We start from the raw sequence: 16,028 nt of genomic DNA, 5'->3' as shown, positions 1-16,028 counted from the left end.
GAGCGGCTTTGCCGCTCCCTAAACCCGTCTTTACATTTATGCATGGAGATTGGAATTTGAGGAGGCTAAGCATGGTGGTAAAGAAGAGATACGATGGAAACATATAGGCCTGGATCATAGCGTTATTTTACTCAAATGGCTTCGAGATGATTGTATTTTTCTTTTAAGATGAGATAATTTTGTTGAAATAAGGAGATATTTGAGAAAATGTCATTCGCTCAAGTGCTAAGTAGAAAACAGTACCGTACATGAAGGTGACTATGTGGCCGAGCAAAAGGAGCTGCCGCAAGGAAATGGGTCCAAAGGGGACAATAATTGCAAGAAATTTACTCATACTAGGAAGAGAATTGAGCTCTTAATTAAGTCATATCAGTGATAATAAGACATCTTTAAAAAAGGCACCTAGGCGGAGGTGAAATTGATCCTTGAGAATGACGTGGAAAGCAGGCGGTTTGGGACAGTTGAACCACCATAAATGAATCTCATTTGCCCATTTTCCCTTTTCTTATCTAGGAATGTGTACCTGCGTGAAAAGAGGGAAAAGTCCGCCGCGATCGGTGGTGAGATGGTCTTCGACGCGGCATAGCTCCGACGCAAGGGAGGAAACGCAAATACAGTAAATAAAGCTTTTAACGCGCAAGGACTTGGAAATTTGACTTCTGTAAACGTTGCTTTGGGTTTGAACGAATGGCATACTCTAAACGGAGAAGATGGAGTTGAAAGTATGCCGAGTTATCCGTCGCTTCAATGTTGGGAATTAGGTAGATGCCCAGGTGGTGGTGACTGATTAGTTATGTTGTGTGCTAGGACAGGGCTTGCACTTTCGCTGCCTAGACAACTACATCGATGAGTCACATACAGCATACATTACGATGACAGCACGAATACAGGGACGATTATTGAATCCGAATATTTCGTGCTTGTCTAGAAGCTGTAATGGAGTGTAAATATGTGCAGTCGAGGCCCTAATCACGAAGAAATGAGGATACCCCGGATAATATAAGCGGTATGGACTGTCTGGATCACCCCTGTCAGTTAACAAATTAAGGATCGATCGACAAGCCGATTTGCGATCTTTCTCGTATTCAGTATGTGATATGGTGCTCAAGTGCCTAGTTTTGTCTTGCTGACAGGGAAACGAAGAACAAAGAAGTACTTGAGTAATTTCGAAGGCATGGAGGTATACTAGTTGATCCTCCCCCTGAAGATTGTCTCATGTCTATTGATAGGAAAGAAACAAAGGCACACATCCTTTGAACTGGCCGCATTTGCATATTCCTTCCATGCGTGCCTAGGGAAACGGCGTCATCATTGACTTGCCCTGCGCTGAAAACCTTAATAATCAAAGAGCCCAGGAGTGCCATCAGCTGGAAGGGCCCAAGAATGAAGTATGGTTTCCCTAAGACTCGAGCCCTGTACAGTAACAGGCTCCCTTTTACCCTTTCGGGAACCTCGAAAAGGTTTCTTGTTCTCCACTCGGGGGCCCACTGATAGCCGAGTTCCTATGATGCACGGGTTTTGTTGACGCATTTTCTGACATGCAGCCTGCAGGTCATACTAAGTGACCTTACTGCCTAGCCATGTACGCTAGCGAGAATCGAGGCACGTAATGCGCCCTCTCTGACTTGCAAATCTCGCAGATTCGTGGCGTGTTCGGAGTAAATGGCGCTTGCGGGCGATTAGAATACGTGCATCGCGCGAGACCGAATTAGGCAACCTAGGCACCGAGGACTTGGCTCTACGTTCTTTGTGGTAGATTTGCGTCGGCGACCCGAGGATCCCTGGCGATCTATCTTCGGTGGAGAACTATAGCCCGCCGTTGCCGCCAGGGGAGAACAGTGTAGGCCGTCAGCTTGGAATGTGTCACAGACTTTCTTCAAAGGGACTGCGCGGGCGAACCCTGCCGAGACTGTCAACTTGAGTGGCCCGCTGTCCATGCCACAGGAGCGCGCCCGGCTGTCGCCCAGCTCTACATGTGGGTCGAGGGAACGGTGGGGAATCCAATGCGCCCTTGACAAACCGGGCTTAGTATGGATTTGCATACTGCATGAGATGCCTAGCCCAGGTTCGATTTCCTATATGTACCCCAGCCTAGCCGCAATCTTTGCTTTTTCATTATTCTGCGGCCAGGGTGTCAATGGCATAGAACATCTGCAGCTTGGTGGGGTCTTCTTTCATTCATTCATTCTTTCATTCGGCAACTTTCGTCGCCTTTCTTTCTTTTCGCATATTGAGATTTTTGACCTTCACCCAAGCGTTCCCTCTTGCCCTGGATCATCGATCGCGAGCAACAAAGACCTGGCTTTTAACTAAGCTCCAGTGTTCTTATTCACATTCGTCCGCGGACTATTTATCACGATCTTCATCAACTCGCGCAAAACCCGAACCCAATCAGACAGCCCAACACAAATATCAGCAAGTATGGAGTGTTTCCGACAAGTCTGGAGGTGCATGAAGGCTCCATTTACACCAAAGGAAAAGGTGCTTGAAATTGTGAGTTAGAGACCACGATCCTGCCACGATGTTCAAAATATCTGAAACTAATAGCACCGATTCCTCAGGGCCTGCCAACCAATTTTCGAAAGGAAGAGCCACCGGCTTGCTTCTCAGATGCGGAGTCAGTCATATCGCCCAATCAAACCACAAGCGAGCGACCAATTCTGACAAAGGAGCTACAGCATGTTCATGTATCGGGATCGCCGGGGATCGATAATGACGAGACACGGCACGACAATCGAGATGACGGACCTCCAGCCGTTGATGGAGGAGAAAATACAGGCCCAAGTGCGGGCTATGAGCGTGGAGGTGTCAAGCCCCTCCTTAGGTCATTGACGCGATGGTTAAAGACGACAGCAGTCGAAGACCACGAAGCTCATGAAATACAGGTGTTGGATAAGAGTGTGCAGGACGCGTCTGTTCAGGGCGGACAGGTTGAGGCGGCTTTGGATAGATCATCTGCTTGATCTACAGGAAATATAATATGGTCCCCGAAGAACCGAAGGGGGTTCGGGGTTTCGCAATCACACCAAAAAAGTCGGCACGTCGTTATAGCGAGATTTGGACTCTAAATTGTTGGTCTCAGAGGCTTCCCTAGTTGCGCTGTCGCCGGGGTTTGAACCTTTTTTCTTATCAGAGATATACGAAATCGGCTGAGATGGCTCTGGTAGCCCATCGAGGTCATCAAATAACATTTGAACTCTTGACTTGTAAACTGTTGCTGGCTTGCTGTTCTTTGGCGTGGTTGATGGCCTTTCTCTGTGCAATGTAGAGGTTTTTGGGGTCGGTATTGGCCTCTCTTTATCCATTGTCGGAGTTTTCTGTACAGACTCCATAGGCGTGGCGCTTATTTGTCGCCTTGCTGTTGGAGTTTGTGATTGCGGGGCTTTACTTGGTGTAGCCTCCTTCTCCTGGCGTCTAGTAGTCGATGAGACGGGAACAGGGTAAATCTGTCCATCGAAGTCAAACTCATCCTCCGATGCCGTCTCAAGATCAATCACCTCATTTGATTCCACCACCGTTCTTGATGGAAGGACATTTGGAGGAGAACTCGCAACATGGGCGCTATCGTGATTGGACCTAGGCGCTTGCCCAAAGCCTGCAGCAGCCCTAGTAGCAGATTTGAGAGTATGAGTCCCAACCAAAGATCGAGACTTTCGCGGGCTCGTCATTAGACCGTGGAGATGTGTTCCAGCCCAGACGCCATCGTCTTCGTCGGTATCCTCCTCCGGGTTGTCAGCCACTGGTCCTTCCAGCTGAGCGAGGCCAGCTTTCTGGCGCGCATCAAGCGCCTCCGCATCCTTTTTTAATTGAAGCGCCTTTGAAATTGCTGTTTGGCAATCTGTAGGCCTCTCGACTTCTCTTGCAGCCGTTGCGCTCTGAGCCTTGGCTTCTTTCTTTAGGCGGGCGTACTCCGCATAATGCAGATGCTTGGTGAATGTTTGCGCGATCGCATAGAATTCATCTTCTACCATGACCCAAGCATCATCTTTATCTAGGCCTGCCACGAGGAATCTATTCGGTGTGAGTGGAATCGTTCCGCTTGGTTCACGAGCTCGGGACGTACTCTTCTGCGGGACACGCGCGCGGCGGGGAGGTAGGTGGGGTTTGGGCTGTTCAAAGCGAACGCTTGTTAGCTGCTGTGAAAAGTCACATGGACTCGGAGATCAAGTTGATACTAGTACATACATGATCGCATGAAATCTCTTCTGTTGGGAGATGTGGGTGGTTTCGGCGTCAAGTCCGGGTCTGCATCTGCCTCACGCTTGAAGCGCTTCCGCGGGGTTGATTCTCGTTTGACGCGTCCCTCCTCCTTTGGCTCAAGGAGCCAGGGTAAAGTCCTGGGCATGGGAGCGTTCTGAGCGGATCTTGACAGATCGCGCAAGCTGTGGTGTTGCGGAGGTGGTATAGCGGAAACTTAGAGATCGGCACGGATAAGAAATGAGGTCACCCGCCCTACGGCTTTACGGCTTATAAGAGACACAACAAAACAGGATCACGTTATGCACTAGTAGAGTTGACAACCCTCAATTTGCTGGGTATATGATTGGTTCTGGATAATCTGTGTTGTCCATGAGGCAAGAAAAGATTAAATGAAAAGGGATTAAAAAACACCCATTGTACGCCATAAAAGACCCGATGTTTTAACGCCTGTATGACCACCTTGTGCGAACGCCATGAAACTGAAACCAAAGACCCTTTGAACGGTAGACGATCTAGGCTTCACCCGGTCGCTTGCTGTTGCAGCTCACGATCTTCACCTTGTCTGCAGTAACGGTGGTTTGGTTATCCAGCTTGAACGATACATCCTTGATCAGGAAGGTCCAGACTTCGTCGCAAAATCGGTAGGTGTCAAGGTGGCCCTGGAAAAGTAGGAATAATTTAGTCTTGTTGAATTACTGAAAGCAGTCCCCACTAAACCACAGCAGCTTCTGTGCACTTCATGGTGCCCAAGATCCGAAAGAAGCTCTTCATACCTTGAATGTGAGTCTAGCTCGGACCTTGTCCGCTAGCACCTCGGTGACAACCTTGTCGAAGGTGGAAAGAATCTTCATCGCGAGCTGAGGCTCGATGCGACCCTCGTTGATCAGATCATCAAGAGTGTCGGTGAGAGACAGACCTAGACTAAGATGTCATCTCTTGTTAGTCTTTATCTCAGCTCCAGCTGTCCTGTGACGGTCGTACCTGCTACCGCGGTAGAGCTCATAGTAAGATTGCTGTGCAGCCATCTTCGCGGTGGCGATCGATGTTTCTTCGAGGAAAACGTGAAGGTGCTGGAGAATGTCGAATGCTAAGTTGCCCCAACTCGATGGATCGCGGGGAGGATCGCCCACGTGATGTCACATGACTCCACTGCCGTTCTTATCTTCCATTTCACTTGGTCGACTTATCGACAGCCGGCTTAATCTTATACTTGCGTTAAATTTACAAGTGACTATAATATCAATGAGACTCATTTCAACAGCAAGATATCATATCCATTTCTATGTGATTGTCCCAACCCCAGTAGTAAAATTCTTAGATATTAAGCCATCCCCTCACTTGAAAACTCCTCCGCCTAAAATGAGTCATAAGGTTGTTAACTAACTATTTTACTTGCTGACAACCATCCCAGCCAAAACACCCGCACCGATAACGCCGCCATCCGAAGCTTCTCGCAAGAAAACAGATTTGCCTCCCCTTTGCGGACCAGTCCGCATAATCAGACGATCAATGTGTTGTTGGCACATTTCTTTGAACTGCGGGTAGTGTTGAATGATACCACCAGTGTATGCTACTACCAGTTCCTCGGGTCCAAATTGCCAATCTGTCGGCATAGGCTGTAAGACCGGAACAACGTGACCATGAATATTGTGAGTGAGGGAAGCTGGTTGGGTACTACCAACAGTATCAGAGACGACAGCGGAAACGTCGCCATTGCTTTGTGGAGAGGCCGCATTCTCCGGCGTGTTCACATTGCTGTCTTCCTTCAGCTCAATTTCGCGGCAGCAGGCTAGTAATCCAATGACAGCAGCGGCGATCAGTCCGGCCGATCGTCTTTGTACTGCCCGAGCAATTCGGCGGAAGGCACCCGCCGTACGGGCATCCCAATGCCAGTCGCTACTCTCTGGGGGAGGGAGAGATTCGTTGAGCTCCTTGGCTAGATCTTGATCCGACCGAGCTCGGGCGACGTTGTCAGAAATGTAAGTGGTGGTGAGAGCATATTCTTGAATGAGATTTGCGGGCAGGATTCGTTTCGAAAGCCCCGTCACGGTAGTGAGATAGTCGAACAGGATCAGACGGATCAATTCACCAATGTATCGTCCTCCGGTCATATATTCAAAGGGTTGGAAGCCAGGGCGTGCGCAGGCCTTGTCCAATGCGATATCCCATTCAGTAGTAATTTCCAACTCGGAGAGTGGAGGTGCAGCACCGGAAATTGTCCACTCAGTGTTGACGATAGTCTCCGTGGCTTCCGGCTCCATCATATTGACACTTTTTGCCTTAGACTCGTGCAGCTCACTGAGCTTCATCGGAATTGTTGCATTACATCCCGTTCCAACGATAATTCCCATGGCAACTCGACTGTTTGGCAAGGATTTGACCGCATAGGCGAGTGAAGCTAGCGTTGCGACTGTGTCATTTGTGATGGCTTGGATCTTCAGTTTGGGTAAGGCAAACAACTTTCGACGTTTGGAGGAAGGCTCTTCTTCATCATCTGGCCGTCTTGTATGTTTCTCATACCCGTTTAGAAGAATGTCGCGAAGATTGAGATTTGAAGAAATGGCAAACCCCTTACCCATGGGCATCAATGTAGCCTCCGCAAGAGATTCTTGCCTAGAGATTAGTCAGTATTTATATGTTTAGAGATGGTTTGCGGCGTTGCTCGACAACAATCAGTCCAGATATACTCACATGATAGGGAAACTGAAGGTGATCCCCATATCTAATTCGGCAGGGATATCTTTCCTGGTTGCATCGGAAGTGAGACTCTCGGCAACCACCTCGGCAATGCAATCACCAATCCAAGCAAACAAATCCTCAGCCTTGTCCATTTTCAAATGCTCCTGGATTGGCCATGCTCGCTCCAGTGTTCGTTTCACTCGCTGACGCTGAGCCTTGCGAATGGTGTCGCGCGATCTCTCCGAGGCGTCTGCAGATACATCCGAGTCGTCCACTTCGCCCAGTAACTCAATAAATGCAACCCGCAAGTTACTCCCTCCAACATCAATCGCTAAATAGCGACCTGTTTCTTCTCCCGTTGGTAGTTGGGTGACAGGGGTGGGTAAAAACTGCTCATCCGAAGTCAAGGCCAAATGGCGGTATGTGCCGGAAAAACGACGCGCGAGTCTGTACAACACAGCCTCTTCCAAGCAAAGGGGTTGAAGGAACTCATCTAGTCGCTGGTTATACTCGAGGTGTTTCTGTTGAGCTGCATCCAATTCCATGCTGAACTCTTCATGTTCTTCATCTTCAATCCCATCGTCATGCATGATGTCACGCTCCTCATCATGATCTTTCTCAGACGATATTGAATTGACCGAGGCCATTGTGGTCAGAATTTAGGGGAAAGGATTTTTTTTATTTCTCTTTTTCTCCCTCAATTCCCCCTTTTTCGGTTTTTTTTTTTATTGTCCAGGGATAAATCCACACGATTTAACCCCAGATGCGTAAGTGCCAAGGTCGGATTAGCAAAGCGTTGTAGTTATGGGTGAAATCGAGATGTTTTGGATGTGGAGACCGAGGATCAAAACAAAAATAACAGTAGAAAGTCAAAAAAAGACCGTGCCTTTCTGTCACAGTACCCGCTCCGGTCTTAATCGTGACGTCGGGGGGGGGGTCTCAGGAATGCGAAGCAGGTACGAGCCAGAAAGGAACGGGCTTGGGCCTCAAGATGCGCGGCTAGTGGGGAAGACGCTAAAAATAAAGTCCAGCTAGTTCGCAACGGTCAGTAAAAGGGAGAAGTAGAACATTGCAGTGACGCAGTCTGCAAGGTGATAATTGGTAAATTTGAGGGGGCAGAGAAGTTCCGGTACTGTACAGTCTGTACTGCGGGGGATAGAAAACCAGAACGTAAGAACTTAAGAACTTAAGCTGATCTTGCCAAAAAAAAGAAAAACGAAACATGAAACCCATGATCTGGACTTGTCATGTTTTACGTACCTTGGGGTATGAATCTTGGTATGTGATAAAGGGAAGGGGGTGAAGCAGACCAAAAAGAAGCTCCAGGGTCCTTTTCGGTATTTTGTTTGGGGGACCAAGGATCTACCAGGGGGATAAGCCTATTATATGGAGATCGTCGTGATTTGGTAGTGCCCGAATATCCCTTGTGATGCCTGAGGCAGATTATACCTGAAAATTGCGAGATTTCAAGTTGACATACACTCTTTGATTTCGCTTTCTTTTATGCTTCGGATGAGAGAAATTAGAATCATCGGAAGTGGAGCCCCAAGGGAATGGGGTCCCAAGTAATTAATATCGGATTAACTCCTATAAGAGGAGAGAGAAAGAACAAGAGAACAAGAGAGAAGAAGGGGAAAAGAGAGAAAAGAGAGAAAAATAAGCAACTCCTTCTTTTTTGATCTCTTTAAAAAATAAAAATCCAAACATATTTTTATCAAGAAAAAAAAAGCTATTGGAGATGCGACCATCGGAGGACACGAGGCAATGCGACGCTGTTCTTTTTTCGGGGACGTGGACGACTTGGAAATCCCGGTAGTTATCGTCGATTGGAGCTTACTCCATAACCTGCACTTGAAACTCTATACTCCGTTTAACAATTCCACTGATCGAACTTGCAGGGAAAAAAACAACGTTTATCCTTCGGAAACTTCGATGACGATCGCGGTCGGAGAAGGTCCACTTCTGGGCTTTCAAACAACCCACATACAACCCCGAACTATGTAACCCTACTGGCCATCTGACGCCTCCAAAACGTGGGCTTTGTCCAGCTCGGTTAGAATATCTCGGCTACGAATTCCACTTCTTTTTTTTTACCCCCCGTTCGTGGAGAGACTTCCTCTTCTTGGCTCCAAATAAACGAAACACACGAGCCCCTCCGGGAGGCGCCTTGGAACTTAAGGGAAACGCACGGCCAATCCCCCTCCATCGCCTTGGGAAGAACATTCATAACCAAGTGGGGCCGGATCACGGTTAGAGGGGAAACAACGTGCTACATTATCGTCATTTGCCGTTGCCTTATGGATCACTGCTATACCCGTCATTCGCGCATACTAGTACGGCCTCCGGAAATAACCGTGTTCGTAACGTGGACACTGCCGCGCAGGGCCTCGATCGTTTCGTGTGCAGCCACCAGATGTCAGCCCTTGCACCTGGCTGGTTCATCCCCGTTTCGAAAATATGGAGCGGAACCTCTCCGTAACCGATCACCTGCTCCATCGAGGTCATCAATGCAAGTGGAGAGGGCAAAGGGGAGATGAGCCACCGGTGCACCGCCGTCTGCTCCAGAGTGCCTCAACTTTGTCTTTCAAGCTTCATGAGCTTCAACTTACAGTTTGACAGCATGAGTCGGAAATTTTCCTGAATCTGGTAATCCAAACGGTTCTATGGTTTGGGGACCTTCAAGCTTGAACCTTAAAAAAAAGGGAAAAAAAAAGCAAATAAACTTGGCTTTGGTACGGAGTACTCACGCCCTGTCAGAATGGCCTCCGAGATCGGAGCACATGGTATCTATCCCCAATCAAGCCCCATCGGATGGGAAGACGTCTTGTACATTTGCCGTTTTAGCGCGTCTGTATGAGGAAGGTCGATCGCTCTTCAATCGGTCTCCAGTCGCGTGCCAACTAGGCGGACGGGTTATCATCAATTCTACGCATGACTGCATCAGCTGCGGCCTTTGACGATAAAATCTCAACAGGTGTATACCATTTGAAAGCCCCCAAGTCTTCGGTTGAGTACCACCATTTCCTGAGGCTTGGGCAGCATACAACCATTAATGCATGCTCCGGCACAAAAGAAACGCTAATTGTTAGTGATTGCTAGTGCATTGCATCTACCTATCATATCCATGATGCCCATTAGGGTGCATTCGATAGGGCATCGGAAGGGGACCTCCATCTGGCATAAGCCGAATTGATCGGAAGCTAACCATTCGTTAGTATATCCGTACTTGGTTCATATTATTGTGCGTGCATGCCGGCTACAACCTACCTGTGCTCTCATGCCACACGCTTGGCTATATCAGGTGGCTGATTCGAAGATCAGATTGCGCAACCTACCCTAAGCTAGTTTTGGGGCTCAGTTGGGATTTTTCACCGAATTCTTCAAACTGATTGGAACGGTTCAATTCCAAGTTTACTTCATTTCAACATTGAATGAATGGTGGTGTCGACGAGCGACGAGTAGAGAGTTAATTTTCATGAATCATGATATGCGCTCTAAATCCTAATTAAATCAAAATTATTGCAATCAACTGACAAGTTATCGACGGTTGATGCTGAAGTGCTTCCTATTGGTAGTCCATTAGTAAAAGTCCAACCTACTAGTAGGCCAGTCCTCGCTACGAAGTAGTCATTGACGGGCCGCTTATCTGCAATTAATGCCTAAGAATCATTGATAGCGACAAATATGAGCAGAAAAACAACTTGAAGGCACTCACTTTCTTTCACTTCTGCGGAGTGAAACCAAAAATCCAAGGGCAAACCCCCTTATCAAGTCACAAAACGTGTACTGTGTATGCAAGTCTTTAGTTTGCCCAGGCGGCCAGGCCCCAATTGGCAATACTATAAAAGCAAGTTCTAAATTAGAAGGCGGTCTAGCTGTGCATGTTTGGATACTGGGTTCCACCGTAGCTACTTGTATGGCTGGGTCGTCCCGTGACTCTGGACCCATATAATGATATTATGATGTGATCTTGGCACTCCCCTCCGCGTCTACTCCACTCCAAATCGTTATCAGGAAATAGGATCAACATCGACATCAGTTTGAGCCTCTCCAGGTCACACTAGTATTCTTTAGCCTACAACATGGGCAAGCTTCCTATCCACACAGGCGAAAGCTACGGAAGCTCAAAGGCGCCAAAATGGCTAGATAAACGACCACGCCGAAATCCTTTCTTCCTACGCCTCCTCCTCGCCGTCTGTTTCATCACTGGTTATTTTTGGCTGATTCGCTGGAGTCGGGATTCAGAATGGGTACAAGGCCATAGTCTTAGTGATTTGATCCCGGATTCATTTCTTCACCGTCCTATGGAGTTCACTACCCAGGGCGATGAACATAAACAGTCCAGCACAGACGAATATCCAGCCACCAGCAGCCAAGCAAATGAATCCATCAGAATTCCTCTTGAGGCTCACATTATGAGCAAATGCCCAGATGCTCAAGGCTGCCTGCATAAGCTGATTCTGCCCGCTATGGAACAGATCAGTGACAAGGTTGATTTCCGGCTTTCTTTCATTGCCAGGTATGTATCGCTAGATCTCTTATGGCAACTAAGCTAACGGGTTATGATTACTAGTGTGTCAAAAGAAACCTCCGATATTCAGTGCATGCATGGCCCAGCTGAATGCATCGGTAATATGCTGATGCTTTGCGCTGCCAACTTACCGTTCCCTGCTACCACGGATAATTCACTACTCCCCAAGACATACCCTCGGACCCCTATCATCCGATCCCTAGGCTTCGCAAACTGCCTCATCAACGATTATACTCGCATCCCAGATCGTGGGCTTGTCCACCAATGCGCATTGGAGCATGGGATTGACTTCGATGCTCTGAACCAATGCGCCAGTCAGCAAAGTGATGCCCCCGATGATGGCCAACGTGGGAAGACCCCGCTTAGCGGCATTGCACTTCTCCGACAGAATGCACTGCATAGTGAGAGGCTTGATGTGCACACCAGCTGCACTGTGCGGTTGGACGAGTCAGTCTGGTGCATCCATGATGGCGGAGTCTGGAAGAACTGTGTTCAGGATGGCGAGGGCAGTAAACCTCAGGTGCTAGCTGATGAGATCAAGAGGCTCTGGGAGGAGAGAAATTAAGCTCTGATAGACCTATGACGATACCCCATGTCAATAATCATGCTTCAATGATATTTTTACCGTTAAGCATCTACAGCGCCTCTTCAATGTTATCAGCCTACACATGCAGTCACACACACAGCTACAACATTGTAAGCAACAACATCCACTGATGGGTAAGGTATCAACTAAAAGGGAATCATGCGGCAATCCAAAGTGACGAATACCAACCGATCAACACATTAAAGCATTTGCGAATCGATTTCGAGAAAGAATCGGAATGATTGAAAATAATCAATCATCATGGGGAGTTCATTCCCGATGTTGGGTCATCTCTTCTCATCTTCAACGTTCTCGGGGGTCCATCTGCAAATTTCTCATCATCAAGCTCTTATTCTCACTATTACCTCGGTTTTTCACTGTTACTTGCCTACTACACAAACATTGTCTCACTTGAGTGCTAATTTAAGTATCTTTCTTCGATTTCCCTCTGCCATATTACCGTTCAACCACGTATCAACGGTGTCTCGACGCCTACAGTTTTGCAATATCCCGTTTCATCAAATCGTTTCACTAACAAATTTCTGCTTTCGACAGCTCCAATTGATGACGGACCCAAGTACAAGAAAAGAGCAGGCCCGAGCCGATCAGGTTTTCCGTGACTTTGGCCGCGAGCCTAAGTGTCATTGGCATTTAAGAGCACTACAAGAATGACACCGAGGTCATTCAAACTCTTCCAAACATGTTCAAGCAGCAAGTAGAGATACTTGATGTTACCTGAGTCATATTCTAGACCCTACCACGCTTGACCTGGAGCTCTTTAGAATCACAGCTTGCACGGTTGCTTCTTGCCTGATAAGGCTCAAAATTCAATGCAGCTTGACAGTCTGATTTGCAAGTTCTGTGAAAGCCTTGAACGCCATTTGGAAATTCATTTCAGATTTGACGAGTGTGATTAGCCTTTCCAGCAGAATAGATGGGAGCCCGTGCTTTTTCATAGGGTCCTAGGATCCTGACAAGAGATAGAAAGGCATATCGTGGATTCCGAATTGTGCCGCGTGTACTTGCTCAGCAGAAAAACAATATGATTTAGCCCAAGCTAAGCCTAAGCTAAGCTTGAATGCTCGTCAACTGCGCACAGGATCAGTTGCACGATTCTGGGTGAACCCTACAAGTAGCACAATCATCTTGTCACATCTTTAAAGCAACCTGGCTTTCGTGATCATGAGTGTGGAAGTTACTGTGGGCAGTTGAAAGAATCCCGGGAACTTTTACGGGTTTTGGATTTCGGTCTACTTGAGACCCAACTTCTATACCAGGTTTCTCGAGTCTTCTGGGGAAACCTGGTTGTGCGTGGCTGCGTCTCTCCGCAGATATGCTCGTATGGGGATTTGGGGCTCGGAGATGCGCCTGGAGGCTGGGGGCATTTTTGTGAAAAGGAGCAAATATGTTAGACTGTTCTTATCCCGAGGTCATCAGTCAAATATCTACTTGGAATTCGCAACGTTCTGTCTCCGTCCATATACTTTTATTTCCCTTCTTCTGAACATGTGTTGGCGTTGAGTGTTAATTCATATTCAAATGTTGTTCTCGGAGTGAATATAGTTCGGGGAATATTTAACCCGAGCACGAACCCCAAAAAGTTCCCACGTGCACCCCCTTACCTAATCATCTCAAGGCCCTGCGCACCCATCATTACGAGCTCCCAGCGAACCCTACGTGATATCTGAGCAGGCCAAAACCCATTCCACATGGGGAACCACCCAGGCCCAACTCTATAGCGAACTTGAGCAAATTCCGAACAGTCGTTGCGGCTGAAATGGCGTTTCACCTCCCCCCGTCCGCTGCGGGGAACGCATCTTCCTCCGGCTCCGCCTCCACCTCCAATCCGCGATACACACCTGTTTCCAAGGGATCTGATGAAGACGATTACTCTGCGTCTGAAAGCAAGCCAAGACAATCACCGGTTGGAAATTTGCGCCTCCAGACAGACTTTGGGGACGCGAAGGGGGATGTTGGGGGCCCTGTCTCCGATATCGAAGATGGGGATGGATTTGAATCTGCGGTTGAGGTGCCGGGGAAGAGAGCGCGACAGCCAAAATATACTTTGGAAGAGGAGAAAGAGGTAGTGAGGATCTTCGATAAGAGACTTGTGCCCTTTCTTGCTCTTTTGTATCTCTTGGCTTTCTTAGATCGATCCAGTATGTTTACGATATTTGGGGTTAAGCTTACGGTACTGCTGTGCGGGGCCATGAGCTATCCTTACCTAGGCATCGAATTGTCTGCTGATGCTCTAAATAGATATTGGCAATGCCAAGATAGCTGGACTTCAAGAGGATCTACAACTCTCGTCTTCGCAGTATGAATGGCTGCTGACTGCGTTTTACATCACATACATCCTTTTCGAATGGATGACACTGATGTACCGCGTGGTTCCACCACACATCTATATATCTCTTTGTGTGTGTGGCTGGGGTCTGGTAGCGTCATTCCAATGCCTGGCAACCTCGTTCGGAGGGCTAGTCGTCCTTCGCCTTTTGCTTGGCATCACGGAAGCTGCCTTCGGGCCAGGAGTCCCATTTTACTTGTCGCTATTCTATCGGCGGCATGAACTGGCTTTCAGAAATGGATTGTTTATTTCTGCCGCGCCGCTGGCAACTACTTTTGCCAGTAGCCTTGCCTGGGTGATTACCAAGCTCAGTAGCAATGGACCAATCTCTCCCTGGCGTACCCTTTTCTTGGTAGAGGGATTCCCAAGTGTGATCGTTGCCGTTTTCGCTTGGGTTCTCATTCCGGACTCACCTGGAAAAGCTCGATTCCTTACGCGCAGACAACGAACGGTGGCTCGACAGCGACTGGAAGACAGCAGCTCCAATACTAAATATCAAGAGTCGAATGAGCATAAGTTCAACTGGCGGGAGATTCTGAAGACAGCTTCTGATCCCAAGGCTTATATGGCAGCTGTAAGTCAATCTTCGCAAGCGCTTCCTCTTTTCAAGGCTAATTTTACTTCGCACGCGAATCACAGTTCATGTTCTTCAGCTGCAATGTCGCCTTTAGTTCGATGCCGGTTTTCCTTCCTACTATAATCAAAGAGTAAGTTGGCCCTGGTCCTTTTTAGAGAATAAAAGACGAAAAACTTTACAAAATCCCTTTTTACTAACTCAACGCACAGCATGGGATTCTCCTCGCTTTCGGCGCAAGCTCTTTCGGCGCCACCCTACCTATTAGCCTTTGTCGTTGTTCTAATCACGGCCTGGGCCTCAGACCGCACCCGCACACGCAGCTCATACCTCATAGCGCACGCACTGATATCTTCCCTCTCGTACGCCGCTATCGCAGCAGCAGGCCACTTCCATACATACCTCTCGCCCTCTCTACAAACCTTCATCCGCTACATCTGCGTCTACCCTGCCATCTCGGGCTTCTTTTCCGCCATCACACTAATTATAACCTGGTCGATGGACAACCGTGTTGAGAAAGAAGGCAAGGGAGCGAGTATTGCAATCTTGAATATAATCGGACAGTGTGGTCCTCTACTGGGAACTAGGCTATACCCTGAAGCTGATCGGCCTTGGTATGTGCGCGGTATGGCGGTTTGTTCCCTTTTCATGGTGCTGGTCGCCATTCTTGCCTTTGTCTTGAGGGTACTCTTGCAAAGGGCGAATCGGGCTTCTGAAACTGGGGCTTTGTTTGATTCCACGCCGGGTAGTGGGCTCGGATCTGGGGATGGAGAGGAGCGAGATGAGCTTATGGGTGGTGGACGGAGAGACGAGTTTGAGTGTGATACCGGGGAAGAGAGACTGGTTTATATCATTTAACGGGATGGGATGTTTTGGTTGGATTTATTTTGATGTAGAACACTTGCATTTTTGGTTTTGGGGGGGTTCAGCGTTGGCTTTGGCGATCTACTACTATATCCAGGCTTGTGTTTGTTTGTTTCAAAGCTGTCTTTATCTACATACTAACGTCTTGCCCAGGAACGTTGAAGAATTTGTCTTCAAGGGTTCTTCGTTGTTCATTGATCTCTAGACCTCTTGAAGAGCCTTCTAACATTTGAAGGTTAGAGTTACT

At 48.0% G+C, this 16,028-nt stretch overlaps 6 protein-coding genes across 6 annotated transcripts; 3 read left to right on the top strand and 3 right to left on the bottom strand.

Moving 5' to 3' along the window:
- Positions 1–2,421: 2,421 nt before the first annotated feature.
- Positions 2,422–2,963, top strand: N7466_002097 (uncharacterized protein; the record flags this gene model as incomplete). Its single annotated transcript, XM_057161495.1, has 2 exons — positions 2,422–2,493; positions 2,562–2,963. 2 exons carry the CDS (start codon positions 2,422–2,424, stop codon positions 2,961–2,963), a joined length of 474 nt encoding a protein of 157 aa, XP_057024780.1.
- A 57-nt stretch (positions 2,964–3,020) lies between these two features.
- Positions 3,021–4,345, bottom strand: N7466_002096 (uncharacterized protein; the record flags this gene model as incomplete). Its single annotated transcript, XM_057161494.1, has 3 exons — positions 3,021–4,011; positions 4,064–4,109; positions 4,186–4,345. 3 exons carry the CDS (start codon positions 4,343–4,345, stop codon positions 3,021–3,023), a joined length of 1,197 nt encoding a protein of 398 aa, XP_057024779.1.
- A 367-nt stretch (positions 4,346–4,712) lies between these two features.
- Positions 4,713–5,225, bottom strand: N7466_002095 (transcription initiation factor IIA subunit gamma; the record flags this gene model as incomplete). Its single annotated transcript, XM_057161493.1, has 3 exons — positions 4,713–4,859; positions 4,974–5,121; positions 5,182–5,225. 3 exons carry the CDS (start codon positions 5,223–5,225, stop codon positions 4,713–4,715), a joined length of 339 nt encoding a protein of 112 aa, XP_057024778.1.
- Positions 5,226–5,588: 363 nt separating this feature from the next.
- N7466_002094 (hexokinase family protein) lies at positions 5,589–7,526 on the bottom strand (the record flags this gene model as incomplete). Its single annotated transcript, XM_057161492.1, has 2 exons — positions 5,589–6,813; positions 6,892–7,526. The coding sequence occupies 2 exons, from the start codon at positions 7,524–7,526 to the stop codon at positions 5,589–5,591; spliced, it is 1,860 nt and encodes a 619-aa protein (XP_057024777.1).
- A 3,435-nt stretch (positions 7,527–10,961) lies between these two features.
- On the top strand, positions 10,962–11,975 carry N7466_002093 (GILT family protein; the record flags this gene model as incomplete). Its single annotated transcript, XM_057161491.1, has 2 exons — positions 10,962–11,398; positions 11,453–11,975. The coding sequence occupies 2 exons, from the start codon at positions 10,962–10,964 to the stop codon at positions 11,973–11,975; spliced, it is 960 nt and encodes a 319-aa protein (XP_057024776.1).
- A 1,798-nt stretch (positions 11,976–13,773) lies between these two features.
- On the top strand, positions 13,774–15,775 carry N7466_002092 (uncharacterized protein; the record flags this gene model as incomplete). The annotated part of the gene is made up of 4 exons (XM_057161490.1): positions 13,774–14,155; positions 14,256–14,917; positions 14,983–15,050; positions 15,130–15,775. The coding sequence occupies 4 exons, from the start codon at positions 13,774–13,776 to the stop codon at positions 15,773–15,775; spliced, it is 1,758 nt and encodes a 585-aa protein (XP_057024775.1).
- Between the last annotated feature and the right edge of the window lie 253 nt (positions 15,776–16,028).

The sequence above is a fragment of the Penicillium verhagenii genome (assembly GCF_028828195.1).
Source record: "Penicillium verhagenii strain IBT 33310 chromosome Unknown utg000003l_segment0_segment0, whole genome shotgun sequence".
Taxonomy (NCBI): Eukaryota; Fungi; Ascomycota; class Eurotiomycetes; order Eurotiales; family Aspergillaceae; genus Penicillium; species Penicillium verhagenii.
The sequence above is the reverse complement of the archived record's forward strand: the minus strand, read 5'-3'. Positions and strand labels throughout refer to the sequence as shown.